Source organism: Rhinolophus hipposideros (genome assembly GCF_964194185.1).
Source record: "Rhinolophus hipposideros genome assembly, chromosome: 8".
Lineage (NCBI taxonomy): Eukaryota > Metazoa > Chordata > Mammalia > Chiroptera > Rhinolophidae > Rhinolophus > Rhinolophus hipposideros.
The window spans coordinates 84,980,593-84,995,335 of record NC_138054.1 but is presented as its reverse complement, the minus strand read 5'-3'; the positions used below and the strand labels follow the sequence as shown (position 1 = coordinate 84,995,335).

The 14,743-nt window shown below is 55.4% G+C and overlaps 1 protein-coding gene across 2 annotated transcripts in view; it reads right to left on the bottom strand.

Annotated features, from left to right (window-relative positions):
- The window catches only part of FAM131C (family with sequence similarity 131 member C), a 16,279-nt gene extending 1,536 nt beyond the window's left edge, over positions 1 to 14,743 (bottom strand). The window contains exons 1-6 of one of the 2 annotated variants that reach the window (XM_081055301.1): positions 14,414 to 14,743; positions 4,199 to 4,314; positions 3,127 to 3,162; positions 2,767 to 2,860; positions 517 to 699; positions 147 to 257 (exon numbers count right to left, since the gene is read on the bottom strand). In XM_081055301.1, coding sequence (XP_080911427.1) covers positions 147 to 257; positions 517 to 699; positions 2,767 to 2,860; positions 3,127 to 3,162; positions 4,199 to 4,314; positions 14,414 to 14,435 — 562 coding nt within the window. In that variant the 5' untranslated portion in view covers positions 14,436 to 14,743. The remainder of the gene's footprint in view (positions 1 to 146; positions 258 to 516; positions 700 to 2,766; positions 2,861 to 3,126; positions 3,163 to 4,198; positions 4,315 to 14,413) is intronic. The other variant, XM_081055302.1, reaches the window with a different exon arrangement.

Sequence of the window (14,743 nt, the reverse complement as noted above, 5' to 3'; positions counted from 1 at the left end):
GGGCAAAGATCATCAGTCCCATTGTTTGGATGAAGAAACTAAAGCTGAGGGGAGGAGGGGCTGGTCTGAGGTCATGGGGGGTGGGGGGCGTCCAGCACCAGCTCTGCTCCACCCACCCCCCACCCAGGCGCCCACTCGGGCAGTACCCTGCAGCTGGACGATGTCCTGGGGGCTGTTCTCGACGTGCATCTCCTTGTCGTCCAGCGAGGACCAGGCGCTCAGTGTGGCCTCTGTGATGGCAAACTGCTCAGCGACCCCTGTTGGGGACAGTGGGACCCAGCTCAGAGGGGGCAGGAGAGAGGGTGGGGGGCTGCAGTGCCAGGACGGCTGGCACCCGACAGCCTGGGAGTCAGCTGGGCTGAGTCATCCAGGCGCCAGTGATCAAAGTGCCCACCTAATGCCCCAGCCATCCCATTGTTTGTCCCTGCGCAGACAATGTCCACGTGGGGATGCTATGTCCTCCACACCAGAGCCTTGGCCGGTCCCTGTCCCTGAGCTCCCCTTTCCCCCACTGACCTGCAGCAAAGCGGGCCTCACGAAGCTCGTCTGGGAGGCAGCAGTAATGCTCGTCCTCGGCTGGGGACAGCGCCCAGCCTGACCGCTGGGCGCTCCAGCCTTTCCACTCGATGAGGTGGGCCACACGGCCACGCGCCATGGCCGTGGGCTTCGTGATGTGGTCCTTGATGCTCTGTACCACCCCTAGGGACATTGAGAGCAGGCAGGTGACTGCCCTGACACAAGGCCCAGCTCAGAGCCCCACCCCCAATACCCCAGGACCCCCAATAGCCAGGCTCATCCAATGGTCCGTACCCCATGTACACTCAATACTTTGTACGCAGCCCATGCCCTGTGTTCTCAAAGCTACATACCCATCAATGCCCTGTGCCTATCCAATCCCTCACGCTAGCCCTAAGGCCCCTCACATAGATGCTCCCCTGCCACTTCCAGCCCCAAGCTCTCCCAATGGCCTCTCCCAGTCAATGTTCCTGCTCACTGGGTGCTCCTTTCTCAGTCCTGCCACATCTCACTCCCTTCATGACCAAGTCCAGACCCTTCTGCCCAAGGGCATCTGCTCCAGGATCCACTCAAGATCCGTTAAGGAACGAGTTCTGAGAGAGCATCCCTGGGCCTAGGCCAATGCCAGCTCTGCTGAGAGGGAGACCTGTGTGGAGTGCAGCAGGCAGGGAAGGCTTCCTGGAAGAGGTAGACTGGAGTGGGGCTTTGAAGGCAGTTGGGTTGGACAGACCAAGGCAGGACTGGCGGCTGTTTCAGAGATGAGAAGAGGATGAAGGCATGGAAGAATCTGGTGTGGTTCCAGGATTACCGGGACTGGGGTGGCAAAAGAGGCTGGGGGGCCCACAGAGGTCCAGACTGGGGGCTGAGAGAGCCAGGCTGAAGGCGCACCTATGCTCTCCTTATAGCAATGGGGAGCCACAGCAGGATATTGAGCAGAAGAGTGGCAGGTTACATCTGTAGTTTAGGAAGGTCATCCTAATTAGGGGCTTAGGGGCCAAAGGTGGAGAAAGGGGGACATTAGGGGCCTCTGAAGGGATCCAAAAAGAGACAGGACAAGAGCCGGGCAGACGGGGCGGAGGGCCTGGAGTTCTCAGGAGGAGACCAGCAGGATGTGGAAGCCGACAGAGAGGGTTGTCAAGAAGGATTCAGCCTCTCCTTTAACCAAGGTGGATAGCAGACCTGGGAGTCACCGAGGCCCCAGAGCCATGTTGTGAGGAATGGCAATATTGAAGAAAGACAAGGTATCTACAAGGGAAACTGGAGGTAGAACACTGTGGGACAATGGGAAAGATGGAGGTGAGGAGAAAGGGGAGAACCCCTGCCCCAAGCGGGGGAGTGCTGGCAACCAGAGGAGGTTTGGGGAGGAGTGGGTTCAAGTGATTCATGAAGGGCAGGTGAGGTGGAGGGAAGGGGTTTCAGGTGGAGGGAACAGCATAGGCAAGTGTGGGGACAGAGGACAGCAAGGGAGGGATTTAATGAAACGCGAGCCCTGGGTACACTGAGCAAAGTTGGGAGCAAAGAGACAGCTGAGAATGGCCCAGAAGGCTGTGGGCCACCCTGGCAGACGGCGGACGCTGTGCCAGAGTCCCTTTGCTGGCCTGTGTGCCCAACCCCCATACCTGCACCCTTCTCCAGACACTTGCCCTTCGCTGATGGCAGCTGCTTCACCCAGAGATGCCAAAAGTGGCAGGGTCCTCCCCAGAGGCCGCCAACCACTGACCAATGGAAGGATACGATGTCAGGCCCCTCACCTCAAATGCCATAAATTCTGCAGTGGATTCACGCTCCTGAGCTCCTCCTGGATCAGGCTTAGGAAGAGGAGACTTCTCCTGCCACCAGGTCTCTGCCAGACTCCTCCCGTCTACTCCCCTCCCCTGCCCTGCCGAGCTCTTCCCCTCTCCTGCGTCTGCCCTCACTCCTACAGGTTGCCCTTGAGAAAATCCCTCAGCAAATCACTCTCCTGACCCAAGGTGGCTCCTGCTGTAGAGAGGTGGAGAGACCATACCAGGCAGACATCTTAAAAATCGGGCCATCTCCTCAGAGCTTCTGGAGGCCCCAACCATCTAACACATGAGGGTGGGAATCCTAGGTCTCTACTCCCCGCAGAACCCAGCTCGGAGCCTAGCATTGAGAAAATGGTGAAGCCACAATCCTTCCAGCTGCAATTCAGCCATACCCCCGCCCCCAAAAGCTAGTGTCTGGGGTGGACAACGCAAACTCCAAAGGCAGAAGAAGGCAGCTGGCGCCTACCCACAAGGGACGAGGTGGCCAAGGCTGCCACGTTGTAGTTGCTGGAGCAGGATCTGGAGTCAGACAGGTAGCTGTTAGTGGTCTGGAAGCACCTCTGCAGGAGAGAGGGAGAGGTGAGCAGGTGGGGAAGACCAGCCCGACATGTCCCCCCACCACTCCCCTCCCCATCATGCACCCTCCCCAGAGCCCCTGGGCAGTGAATATGGCCGGGTGATCCTGCAGACTCCCACAGGACCATCCCAGCTCACTGTTTTCATCAGGACGCCTCCCCCAGGGCTGGCAGGACTGGGTGCTCAGGCTGGGTTCAGCAGAGGGGTCAGCCACGGCTGGCTAGACTGGGGGATGGGCAAGTACACTGACCTGCCAAGGATCCCAACAGAAATCCATCTGTTTGTCCTAAAATAAGAGAAGAGGATCAGGCAGGGCTTGGCACATTGTGCCAGCAGGTGTCATGAGTCTTAGAGTCCTGGGTGGAAGAGTGGGCCAGCCTTTTGGTGCTCCCTGCCTACTCATGGGTGGTGCCCTGGTGTCCCCTGGCATGCAGAGAAAGAAGTGTGTGTGTGAGGGGGGGGAAGGTGGCTCTGCCAGGAGAGGCAGTGGGTAAAGGGGATAGATCCGACCTGTGTTTGAGTTTTGACTCTGCTAATTCTGCCTGGGTATCGTTAGACTAGTGACTTAACATCTCAGATCACCAGCTTCTTCCTCTGCAAAGTGGGCCAATGCCACTGACCTCTCAATTGTGGTGACGCATAAGCGACCTAACATAGACAAAGCACCTAGGACCATGCTTAGCATGTACTTTGTGCTCGGAATTCTTTTTAACAAAGTAGTTTTATCAACTCATACCGTGTTTCCCCGAAAATAAGACCTAACCGGAAAATAAGCCCTAGCATGATTTCTCAGGATGACATCCCCTGAACATAAGCCCTCATGTGTCTTTTGGAGCAAAAATTAATATAAGACCCGGTGTTATTTTCAGGGAAACACAGTAGGTTCAAAGCCACAAGCTCTGGGGCAGGGGTGGAAATCATGAAGCAGGGTTTGAGGCCCCTAGCAGGATCTTCCTGATCCATCTGGACCGAGGATTTTATTCCTTTTACTCTCCAGCAGGGAGTGCAGGCTAAAGAGTCTTGGGCTGGTAATAGAAGTTGTTATTGGCAAGCCTGTGTCAATTTGAGTGGGAAGCCCTTCAGGGTGGGACTCTCTTTTCTAAACAAGCCTGGTTCAGTCGTTGGATGCCCAGCCTAAACTCAGACCTCCATTCAGCCGAATACCAAAACCTTAGGGTCTCTGATCCCACAAGAAGTAGCCAAGTTAGGCAGGGATGGGGGGAGACTAGAATGGTTTCTGCTCCCTGTGGGGAGTTGTAGGAGACAGCCCAGGAACCAGGGATTGGCAGGAGTAAAGGTGGGGATGACGCATGACCCGTTACCTTGCCAGTGACATGGTCTGGAGCAATGGTGGGTGGGCGGCTGGAGGGCAAGTCTGGGCTCAGGGGGTCTGTGCCCTGAGGCACGGGGCAGTCCTTGTGGGCACTTGTGAACAGATCTGGAAATGAGACAGACCGGAGGAACTTAGAAGAACTCAGTGTTTGCCTACGAAGCTTGTTCAGGCTAGCCTTGACCTGGACATTATTTATTACCCATCGTCATTTTGTAGAAAACAGGCTCAAACCCACAGCAGGTGAAAGAGTCCAGCCAGATCTCCTCCTGCCAGGTCTCCTCAGTGGGAATTACTTGCCCATCTGCTTGTTACCCCACTGTCACTAATTCTAGCACCTACACTCCAGCATTTTTTGGACCCCACAGAGACCTCCAATCCATTTACCCCACTACTTTGCACTAGCTCCTCATGTCCTCGCTTCTCTCCTGGCCCAGCGAAGACTCTCTGGCATATGCTACGAGCTCTCCTTCTGAGATGCCCTTGGCTCTCTCAATCCTCTGCCCTAACCCTTCGCCTGCTCTGTGCCTGGACCTGCTCCAGCCTCTCACGGGGCACCGTCCAGAGGTCCTTCTCCACTTCTCCGATTCCCGCTAAGTGTGTTTCCTTCCAGGTTGACTGCCTCACCTGGCACCCCACCTCCTCACACCCTGCTGCTGGCTTCTCCCCGTCCCTCAGTGAGCTCCAGAAGTCTTCGAAAGGCATCCCCCATTCTTCCCACCTCAGAGCATTTTTGCCCACATATCTGCTTTCCCTCCTGTGACAAAGGAAGAACGGAGCCGCTCCGCCCCAGGGCTGGGTGCCTTCCCCGCTCTCCACTCCAGGGGCTCTGCTCTCTCTCCTGCGTTGTCCATGCTTCCTTCTCCACTGAAGCGGTCCATCCGTGTGGTGCCTGCTGCAATGCCTCTTCCTTCCGCTCTGGGACTCTGGCCGCATCCCTTCTCCTTTCTCCTGCCTCATGGAGCCCCCTCCACACTGGGTCTGCCCCCAGCACCCACTCAGCAGCCCCATCCTTTCAAGTCCTCTGCTCCCAGCGTCTCTCCAGCTCCCTGCCCATCCCTCTGTCCCCTTCATGCCCAGACATAGAGCAAGTTGTGTCTGATCTCTGTTTCCTCGCCTCCCATTTTCTCCTCCACCCATTCCTAGCAGCCTTTCGTGAGACAGCCCTTTGCAAGCTGCCAGCACCTCCATGGGGCCACACTCAGAGGTGACTTTGGCCTCATCTTCACTGGCCTCTCAGGGGCATGCTGCCGGTCACCCATCCCGCCCGCCCTCCCTCTCTGGCCACAGCCTTCTCTCTGCTCCCCTCCCACCTTGCTGGCTGTTTTTCTCTGTCCTCCTTCCCTGCTCAGCCACATCACCACCCTGGGCCCTTCTCACCTTCTCTCTCTCAGCAGATCTCATGGCATGCAGCTGGTGCCATTTTACACCTCCAGCCCCGATTCTGCTTGAGCTCACGATTGCATTTCCAGCGCCCTACGTGGATGCCCAAACGGCATTTCAACCAAACCTGTGTCTATCTTCCTCCACTTCTCAATTTTCGACAATGATGCAGCTATCCACGCAGCTGTACCAATCAAAACTCCAGCAGTTGCCTTGGAGTCCTGCCTTCCCCCATCCGCCCTCCACCACCCCGCCACCCATCAACCAGTCCTACTGGCTCTCTCCAACCTCTACTCCAGATGTGTCCCTCTCCATCCCCACCCTGGGGGGAGCCACCGTCCTCTCATCTGGACCAACAACCCAATGCTTCCTCTTCTGGCCCCCCATGCGCCCACTCTCCACCCAGCTGCACAGGGACGGTACATTCCAGGTGAGACGGCGCCTTTCTGAACACTGGCCACTGGCTTCTTCCACTGCACTTCAGGAGGAGAGCCAGCCCCTCTCCACAGCCTTCAGGGCCCTCCACGCCAGCCCCCACTCCCAAACTCAGTCCTTCCCCACCCCTCCTTCACTGTTCCAGCTGCCCTGGCCTCCTTGCTGTTCCACAAATGGCCACACTAGTCCTTTGTCCATGCTGTCCCCTCTGCTTGGAACATTCTTTCCCCACATCTTCCTAAACCTCATCATTCAGGTCTCAGCTCAAGGTCACCTCCTCCAGACAGGCCTTCCCTGACCACCTAACGCTATGTCACCACGTTGGCCATGCACGTCCCATCACAGGTGTCATGCTCTGATATTTTTCTTTATATAAGTGTCCAATCCCTCTCCCCACAGCGAATGTGAGCACATGAGAACAGAGACCAAGCAGCCCTGCTCTCTGCTCTGTCCCTAGAGCCTAGAACCCTGCCTGGCACATAGCAGGGGCTCTGTCAACACTAGTGGAAGGATTTCTACCTTTATTGCTGCATTTAGCACAAGCTATCTTGCAAAACCATTTATGTGTAGGAGGGCAGGGATCGGCCCTGTCATCGATGTGTCCTAGGGCCTAGCACATAGTAGTCTTACTGAGGGAATAAACAGACTGAATTGCACAACTGGGATTGCTTGACTGAATTCTTGGGCTGAATTGAGAACTCCACCTTCCACAGGATAACTGGGAACACCCTTATCATTCATTTGATTAGTGCATTTATTCAAAAGTGTTAGCTGAGCAGATACTATGTGCCAGGCACTGTTCTGGGCACTGCGGACATTGTGGCAAACAAGACAGAGATGGTTTCTGCCCTCATGGAGCTGACATTCTAGTGGGGGAGACAGACTATTAACCAAACATTCACAAATGAAAAAGATCCATTAGACAGAGAAAATATAATAACTATGAAGAAAAAAATAAGGAGGCACATGACTGGGAGGGGACTGGACAGGGCTTCTCAGAGCTGAGGCCTGAGTATCAAGAAAAGCCCAATTCGGTTGGAGCTCCGTGCTCCTAACTCCAAAGGCTGCCGGTTCGAATCCCACATGGGCCAGTGGGCTCTCAACCACAAGGTTGCCGGTTCAATTCCTCGACTCCCGCAAGGCACGGTGGGCTCCGCCCCCTGCGAATGGCAGCGGAGGCTGGACCTGGAGCTGAGCTGTGCCCTCCACAACTAATACTGAAAGGACAACAACTTGAAGCTGAACGGCACCCTCTACAACTAAGATTGAAAGGACAACAACTTCACTTAGAAAAAAGTCCTGGAAGTCCACACTGTTCCCAATAAAGTCCTGTTCCGCTTCCCCAATTTAAAAAAAAAAAAAAAATCTTAAAAAAAGAAAAGAAAAGCCCAATTATGTGAACATCTGAGGGATCTTCATTCATTCATTCATTCAATCATTCATTCATCCATTCATTCCTTCACCCACTCAGCATCCACCTATTGCACGTCTACACTGTGTAAGCACCTGGGGACAGAGGTGGGATTAACACTTCGTCCCAGTGCCTGTGGCTCTTTCTAGGTGGGCTGCTCTCGGGCAACTGGAACTGAAACCACCTGAGAATTTAGAGTGGCCCTTAGCCAGTGCCTGGAGTGCAGGACCCCAGCTCCTCTGTTTGGGATCAGAACACTCTGAGCTTAACTTTCATTCCAGAATCCTCTGTTGGATCAGGCTGAGGTCTCCCCCTGCAGGATGACAGACACCCTTTCCTCGTTTCTTCAGACACCAGTTGTACCCAAATCCTGGTTTCAGGGTCTGCTCCACAGACAGCTGGGTCAGGGTCGGGTGCCAGATTGTCCAGTTCAAATCCTAGCTCTGTCCTTTACTATCTGTGGGACCTTGAGCAAGTGACTTTGCCTCTCTGAGTCTCCGTTTTCCTCATCTGTAAAATGGGCAGTTGAGGGAGACTGTTCTTGTCCTTCAGGAATTGCCTACTAGGACCCCAAATTGAGAACAAAGAGGCACGAGAGCCCCATGGTTTGAAGAAAGCCATTGCCGGGCTGGGAGTGTGTGTGGGGGGGGTAGAGACGCCCTCTTCAAGGATCTGCTACCCTAGCCTCAACCACACTTCTGACTGTGGCTACCTCTTTCTCCCCCCAAGTGAAATGCGGGGGTTCCCAGACACTCACTTGCAGAACTTTGGGATGCCTGCAAAGGAGAGGCCAGCTTCTCACCCACCCCTAGTTGGATATGTGCATAACTGGGGACGGACGGCTGGGGCGGGGCCGAGTATGATAAGAACTTACTATGTGTATGTACTGGGTCATGATGCAAAATATATTTATTCCTATGGGTTCGTCAAACAAAGTTTGAAAGTTGCCACTCTTAAGTTTCCAGTGTGCACAAGACAGGGTTGCCAAGGTACAGATAGGTGGTGCTAGCTTTAGGCTGCACCTCGGAGCTTTGAAAGGTGCTGGAATATTTCTAGGGACCCTGGCCATCACCTGAGGCTGGTTTAAAACTCGGCAACCAAAGACAGGGAGTCAGGGGAGTCCAGGCCAGAGGAAGCTGGTAGGAAGTCAAGGCCTGGAGGAGACATGACTTGAACAAGGTCATTCATGAAGGAGGTGATGATGGTCTTGCAGGACTCCTGGCTCCCAGCCCCTCCCCAGCCTTTCTGCCCCCACCTCAGTTGAGGGGAAGGCGCCTCCGCCAAAGCTGCCTTCTCCCCCTGAGGACTTTGGCTCTGTGATGTCACAGGCTGGTTGCCATAGAGATGTCAGGTAATGAACCAGCCCGGGTGAAATCACAGGCTGCTTTTCCCTCAGCTGGGACTGCCGCCACGCCACAGCTGGCAACTGGAAAAACACAGCATTTCTTGTGGGGTGGGGGCTGAGGGATGGCTTGAGGGGCACCTGTGGGCACCTTCCTCTCCCAAGGTAGTGGTGCAGGCACCTCCTTCCTTTCTCAGTCCACACCTTACTCCTCTGACCTCAAGGTCTGAGGTCCCTTCCTCTCCCACTTCCCCTAATCACAAAAGTGATAAGCCTCTGGTTGCCATGGCAACCTGGAGGGGACTATCTTGATCCTTCAAGGAGAGGGGTGTCATACAGATATCTCCTTCAGAAGACAAGCCTTCACCCAGAGCTTCTCTGCTTACTAAGGATGCTTCCTGCCTTCCCATGCCAGCTCCTCAATCTGCTTTTGAGTCCCACCACCAGACATTCATCCTGATGTCTAACCTGCACCCCTCTTGCTGCAAAGCTCCCACACTGTTTTTCTCTGCCTGTTTCTTCAGTCAGTCTGTAGCATAACCACTCAGGCGCCTCTCACCTGCTTCCAAGTCATCTCACCCCGCTAGCTGTTCTTTGATGCCCCATGTCTTAGCCCGTTAATCACCCTGGTTGCCATCTCCCCCCAGAGGGAGGGCCCCTGGTGAACCCTGCTCTTTCTCAGCAGCCCAGAGAGGGTAAACCTCCTCTTGAAACCACACAGTAACTGAGCAATAGCCTGTGTCTGAAGCCCCTTGTTGCCCCTCCCTGGGCAGCCTCGGGCTTCCCCTCGAAGCTTCTCTGTGGCTGAATGCATGATGCAATCCCTCCACTCCTCAGGTGTGGACTGCCTGTGCCAGCTGGCATGTGCCAGACTCTGGCCTTGGCATTCCTTTCACAGTCCCTGCCCTGGGTTTAAATCCCAGCTTTTCTCTGCCAGTTCCAGGGCTGTGGCCTTGTGACACAGCCCCTGTGAGCCTCAGGCTTCTCATCTGTGAAATGAGAACACTCATCTGTGAAACGAGAACACTGCATTCTGGAAAGGGCTGCCATGAGGAGGAGGCACCTGCCCCAGCAAGCACTCCGTAAACAACACCTGCTCTGTCCTCCCCTCTCAGACCTCAGTTCCTCTTTCTGGACCAAGGGACAGCTCTTGGTCACCAACCCTTTGGTCCTGTTCCCAGGGCTGGAGCTTGCCCTAGGGGTTCTGCAGTGGGAGACCACTCAGGAAGAGCTGTTGGCCTCTCTGCCTAGTGAGTCACCGCCATGTCAGTGGGCTGTCCCTCTGAGCTTGGCAGAGGCCCACCCTCAAGTAAACAGACTGCCCCCCACTCTCTAGGACATTTGTTTATAGGTTACCAGGGTCACGGTCATGGTGCTAGCTTCATCAGTGAGTTGGTGGGGCTCAGAGCTGCCCATGGTGGTCCCTTTCCGCATCAAACCAAGGATGGAGGGAGACAACGGGCTCCTCTCCAGGACCTTCCACACACCCCAGCTCCTTTCTACTTCCTCTGCCATCCTGTGGCCCAACCTCTTTGAACACCCTACTCTATAGCCTCACCTCCTCCAGGCAGCATGCCTAGATTGGCCTCAGCTATATTAGACTACGCCCTTACCAGCAGCCCTAATGGGCAAAGTCTAGCCTGCAGTGATTTGCTGCCACTGTTTATTAAACACCTACTACGAGTCAGGTACTGTCCTAGGCCATTTTATACATTAGCTATTGTTTATCCCTCATAACGACCCTGTTAGACCCATTTTACAGATGGGGAAACTAAGGCTCAGAGAAGTTAAATCACTCATGCAAGGTCACCAGCTAGTAAGTGGCAGAAATAGGGTTCACACCCAGGCCAGTCTGAGACTCCAAAGCTTGTGTTCCAACCACTAACCAGTGCTGATCTCCTGAGAGGATCCTTAGGAGTGTGTGTCTTGCCTCCCCCATTACTCTACTCCATGGGCAAGGTTGTGTCTCCCTCCTCAGACTGTGAGCTCCGAAAGGGCAAGGCCCCATCTACTTCTTCCTCAGTCTCCCCGCAGTGCGCAGTGTAAGACTCTGCTCCCTGGCTCTGCGAGGCCTGATGAGAGCATACTGGGGAGCTAGGGATGAGGGTCCTGCTCAGCAGGCCCTGGGTACTGTGGGTGGCTGTGGTCAGCCCCATAGGGCTTGTGCCTTCTCCCAGACAGAATCAGGTATCTGACCTTCCAAAAGAAAGTCCTCAGTCTTCAGTTTCTGCTGTCACCCCTCCCCCCGCCCATATCAGTGCCCAGTGCACTGAGATCCCCAGGGTGGGGCCAGGAGGCTGATGGGCTGGTCTGGAGGAAAAGCCTGGGGTGGGAGGGGGCAGGCAGAGAGGTTCCAGTGCCAAGGGCATGGATGGGTACTCAGAGAGTCTGTAGAGAAGGGGGGCAGATATTAACTCTCCTCTGTGCCATGTGGACTGTCACCAGCAGTGGCAGCAAAGCCCAAACCAAACGTTAACCTCTTGAGTTATTCCAGAGCGTTGTTTTTTTAAAACACCGGCCACACACTTAGTACCTCTCTCCATGCGGGGGACCTGAGAAAGCAAAGGGCAGGGGTTCCATGCTCAGGCTCCAGGGTCACACAGACCCGAAGTCAAATCCTGACTCTCCACGTCCTGGCTGCATGACCTCAAGTAAGACTCTTCCCGGGGCAGCCGGATGGCTCAGTTGGTTAGAGCACGAGCTCTCAACACCAAGGTTGCCAGTTCAATTCCCACATAGGATGGTGGACTGCGCCCCCTGCAACCAAAGACTGAAAACGGCAACTGGATTTGGAGCTGAGCTGTGCCCTCCACAACTAGATTGAAGGACAGTGACTTGGAGCTGATGGGTCCTGGAGAAACACACATTCCCCAATATTCTTCCCCCGACCAAAACAAAAAACAAACAAACAAAAAACCCCGAGTTACATGTTAAAAAAACACACACAAAAGCATTTCCTCAACAACAAAAAAAGACTCTTCCCATCTCTGAGCCCATCCCAAGGTTGAAGGAGGACTAATTAGGTCATAAAGGTGAAAGCTCAGCCTGGTTTAGGATTAACGCCCAACAAACAATTTCTTCAAAATTTCTTCAAAATAGATAATGGACAAAATAGCTCCTGGAAACAGTGTTTGTTGCCCTAATCTGGTCCCAATCACTTTCTCCGTGTTTTCAGGACCTCAAGTGCCTGCCACCTGCTACTTTTCCCATGAAAAGGTTGGGGCTTGGAGCCTTTGTAGCTTCCCCCTTCCCAGCCAAGAGGGTCTTGAACAGCTGTCTGCACAGACAGGTAATAATAAAAATGAAAGTAATAGCTAACACGTAGGAGTGCTTACTGTATGCCAGATGCTTTACATGAATAGGACATTGCTACTGGAATTATTCCCATTTTAGAGATGAGAACACTGGGATACATGTACAAAATTGAGTAACAGTCTGAGATCACAGAGCTAGTAATGGTGGAGCAGGGATACGAACCTAGGCTGGTTGGCTCCAGAGTCTGCACTCCCGGCCTCTCAGGCCTGGTACAGAGAAGCTAACTGCTGTCCAATGCTGGGGGCAGGGGCCGCTTTCCCAGGTGTGGCTTGTATCTGGGGTTTGAGGTTTGGATGGGGCACCCCAGCTCCAATCCTTGGCCTGGCTTCAGGGTGTGTACCTGGCACAGGGAAGCACTTGGGAATAAAGGGGCTGTTAGCGATTGGTGCAGGTGTGGAGACCAGGCTCTTGGGTCAGAGAAGCCCATGGAAGCCTGCAGTTGGAGAGGAGCAGGGCAGGTGATGGCACAGGGGCACAGGGGCTGAGTGTGGTGCAGAGGCTAAGGGCCCAGGCTCTGAAGTCAGCCTGACTAGGTTCAAATCCTGTCTCTGCTATTTCTTATAGGCATGCTCCTGGGCAAGTCCCTCAACTTCCCTCTGCTCAGTTTCCCCATCTGTAAAATGGGGATGGTGATGGTATGTACCCCTAAAATGGTTGATGGTCCTCACATCTTGTTGGAGGACCTGGACCTCAGTCCTGACACTGTCTTGAGTGACCTTGGCAGGTGTCCCTTGCTCCCCACCCTCTGAACTGCACTCAGCAGTTCTGCAGCTCACAAGCAAGTCCCCCAGCACCTGGCATAGGATGGCCAAGTGATGAGGGACAGTCACCAAGAAGACACCAGAGCCCAGATCCCCTGATACTCAGAGACTATCCAGAGCCTTCCGGTTCCTGGAGACACACTGAGAGCCCATCACTCCTAAAGAACTCTAAACACTCTTCACTCTTAAAACTACCTTCCCACTCTGGCCAGGCTATAGGCCTTACGAGAACAAGTGCAGTGCTGGGCGCATCGACACTGCGAGCTGAATGCCCAGCATGTACATGGTGCCTGGCACATAGTAGGCGTCATGCTAATATCAGCTTAATGACTGAATAAGTGAATGAACCTCACAAACCTAACCACCACCACCACCACCACCACTACCACCACCATGATCCCAGCTCTGACACCCTCCTGAGACATCTTGAGCCCCTTATCTGAATGTCCTGCATGGACCCGTGAGCAGAGCCCCCTAGAGGCCCCAGGATGGGGGGAGGAGTGTTATGTCACTTCCTCAACATCTCCCAGGACCAGGCCCCCTCCAGGGTCTTCCCAGCCCTCCCCAAGGCCTGCTCATCCCTCTACAGCTGAGGAAGCTATTGGGGATGATGGGTGGGATAGTCGCCCCCAAAAGCCTTATGATTCGGGTCAGTGGATTTAGCCGGTAACCTCCACCCCCAGCCCCTTTCCCCAACTGGGGGATGAAAATGAGTGGTGGGGAGTAGCCCAGCCAACCTCTTCCAAGGTGTTGATCAGCAGCCTGTTGGAAAGCTGGAGGTGGGGAGGGAGACCTACCTGCCACCCTCCAGGGAAGCTGACTCCAGCTCCTGGTGCCACCTTGGGGAGAGTGGAAGGGCTCCAGCACAGGAGGAAGAGTGAAAGCTGCCAGGCCAGGCTGGCTTTTAAAGCTCAGAGACAGAAAGGCTCAGAGGTTACCGAGAATATCAGCTGTCTCTGTCCCTTCCCCTACCCTGACCAAGGATTGGGGTGGGGACAGGAGTTAGGGTGAGGATGGGGGAAGGGGAACCTTCTTTAGAATCTGTTCACCCCATTAACCCCTTGCTGCCAATGCGATTCAGGGACATGGGATAAGGGGACAGAAATGGGGGCATTGAGCTGGTAAGGCCTATGTCTTGGGGGTGGGGGGAAGGAAAGTGTTCTCCTGGTGACCACCCCCACCCCGTCCCTCCAGGATAGTCAAGAGCAACCAGAAGCGTCCTGCCCCTCCAAGACACTCCGCAGGGGGTGTGTGGCTTCTGGGAAGGAGGTGACCCTGCTTCGTGTCACCTGCCAGGGTGTGGTTCCAAGTGGGGCTGGGGCTGCGGTGACCTCCCCATGCTCTCTCTCCACACTGCTCCCCATCCTCCCACGCCCGGTCCCCTGGGGGCACCGTGTCCCCCAGGGCTCAGCAGGGCTGGGGTGGGGGTGCAGTTGCTCAGGAACGGCGGGTCGCCCTCCTCATCCCCCAGTTTCCTTGGAGCGTCCCGAGGGGACGTGCACGCGTCCTCCGCGCGCGGACACCCGAACCCCGACCCCCACCGGCCCACGGCCTCCTCACCTCGCGACACGCAGGAGCCCATCACCGGGCCGCGGGGTCGGGCCGCTGCGCCTTGGGTGCGTGGGGCTGTTGGGTGCTCATGTCTCCCAGGCGCGGGGCTCACGCGCGGCGCGGGCGCAGCTGGAGGACTGACAGCCGCGCGGGCAGGCGGGCGGGGAAGGGGCCGGGGCTCCGCTCGGCTCGGCCTCCGCTCCGTGGTGTCGTCCCAGCCGCCACCGCCGCCTCGGTCGTCAGCTCCTGCCAGCGCCGCGGGCGGGGCAGGGCCCCCAGGGACCGCTCGCCCAAGCCCAGAGCGCGGAGCTGCGGAGGGTGCTCGCCCCTTCCCATCCC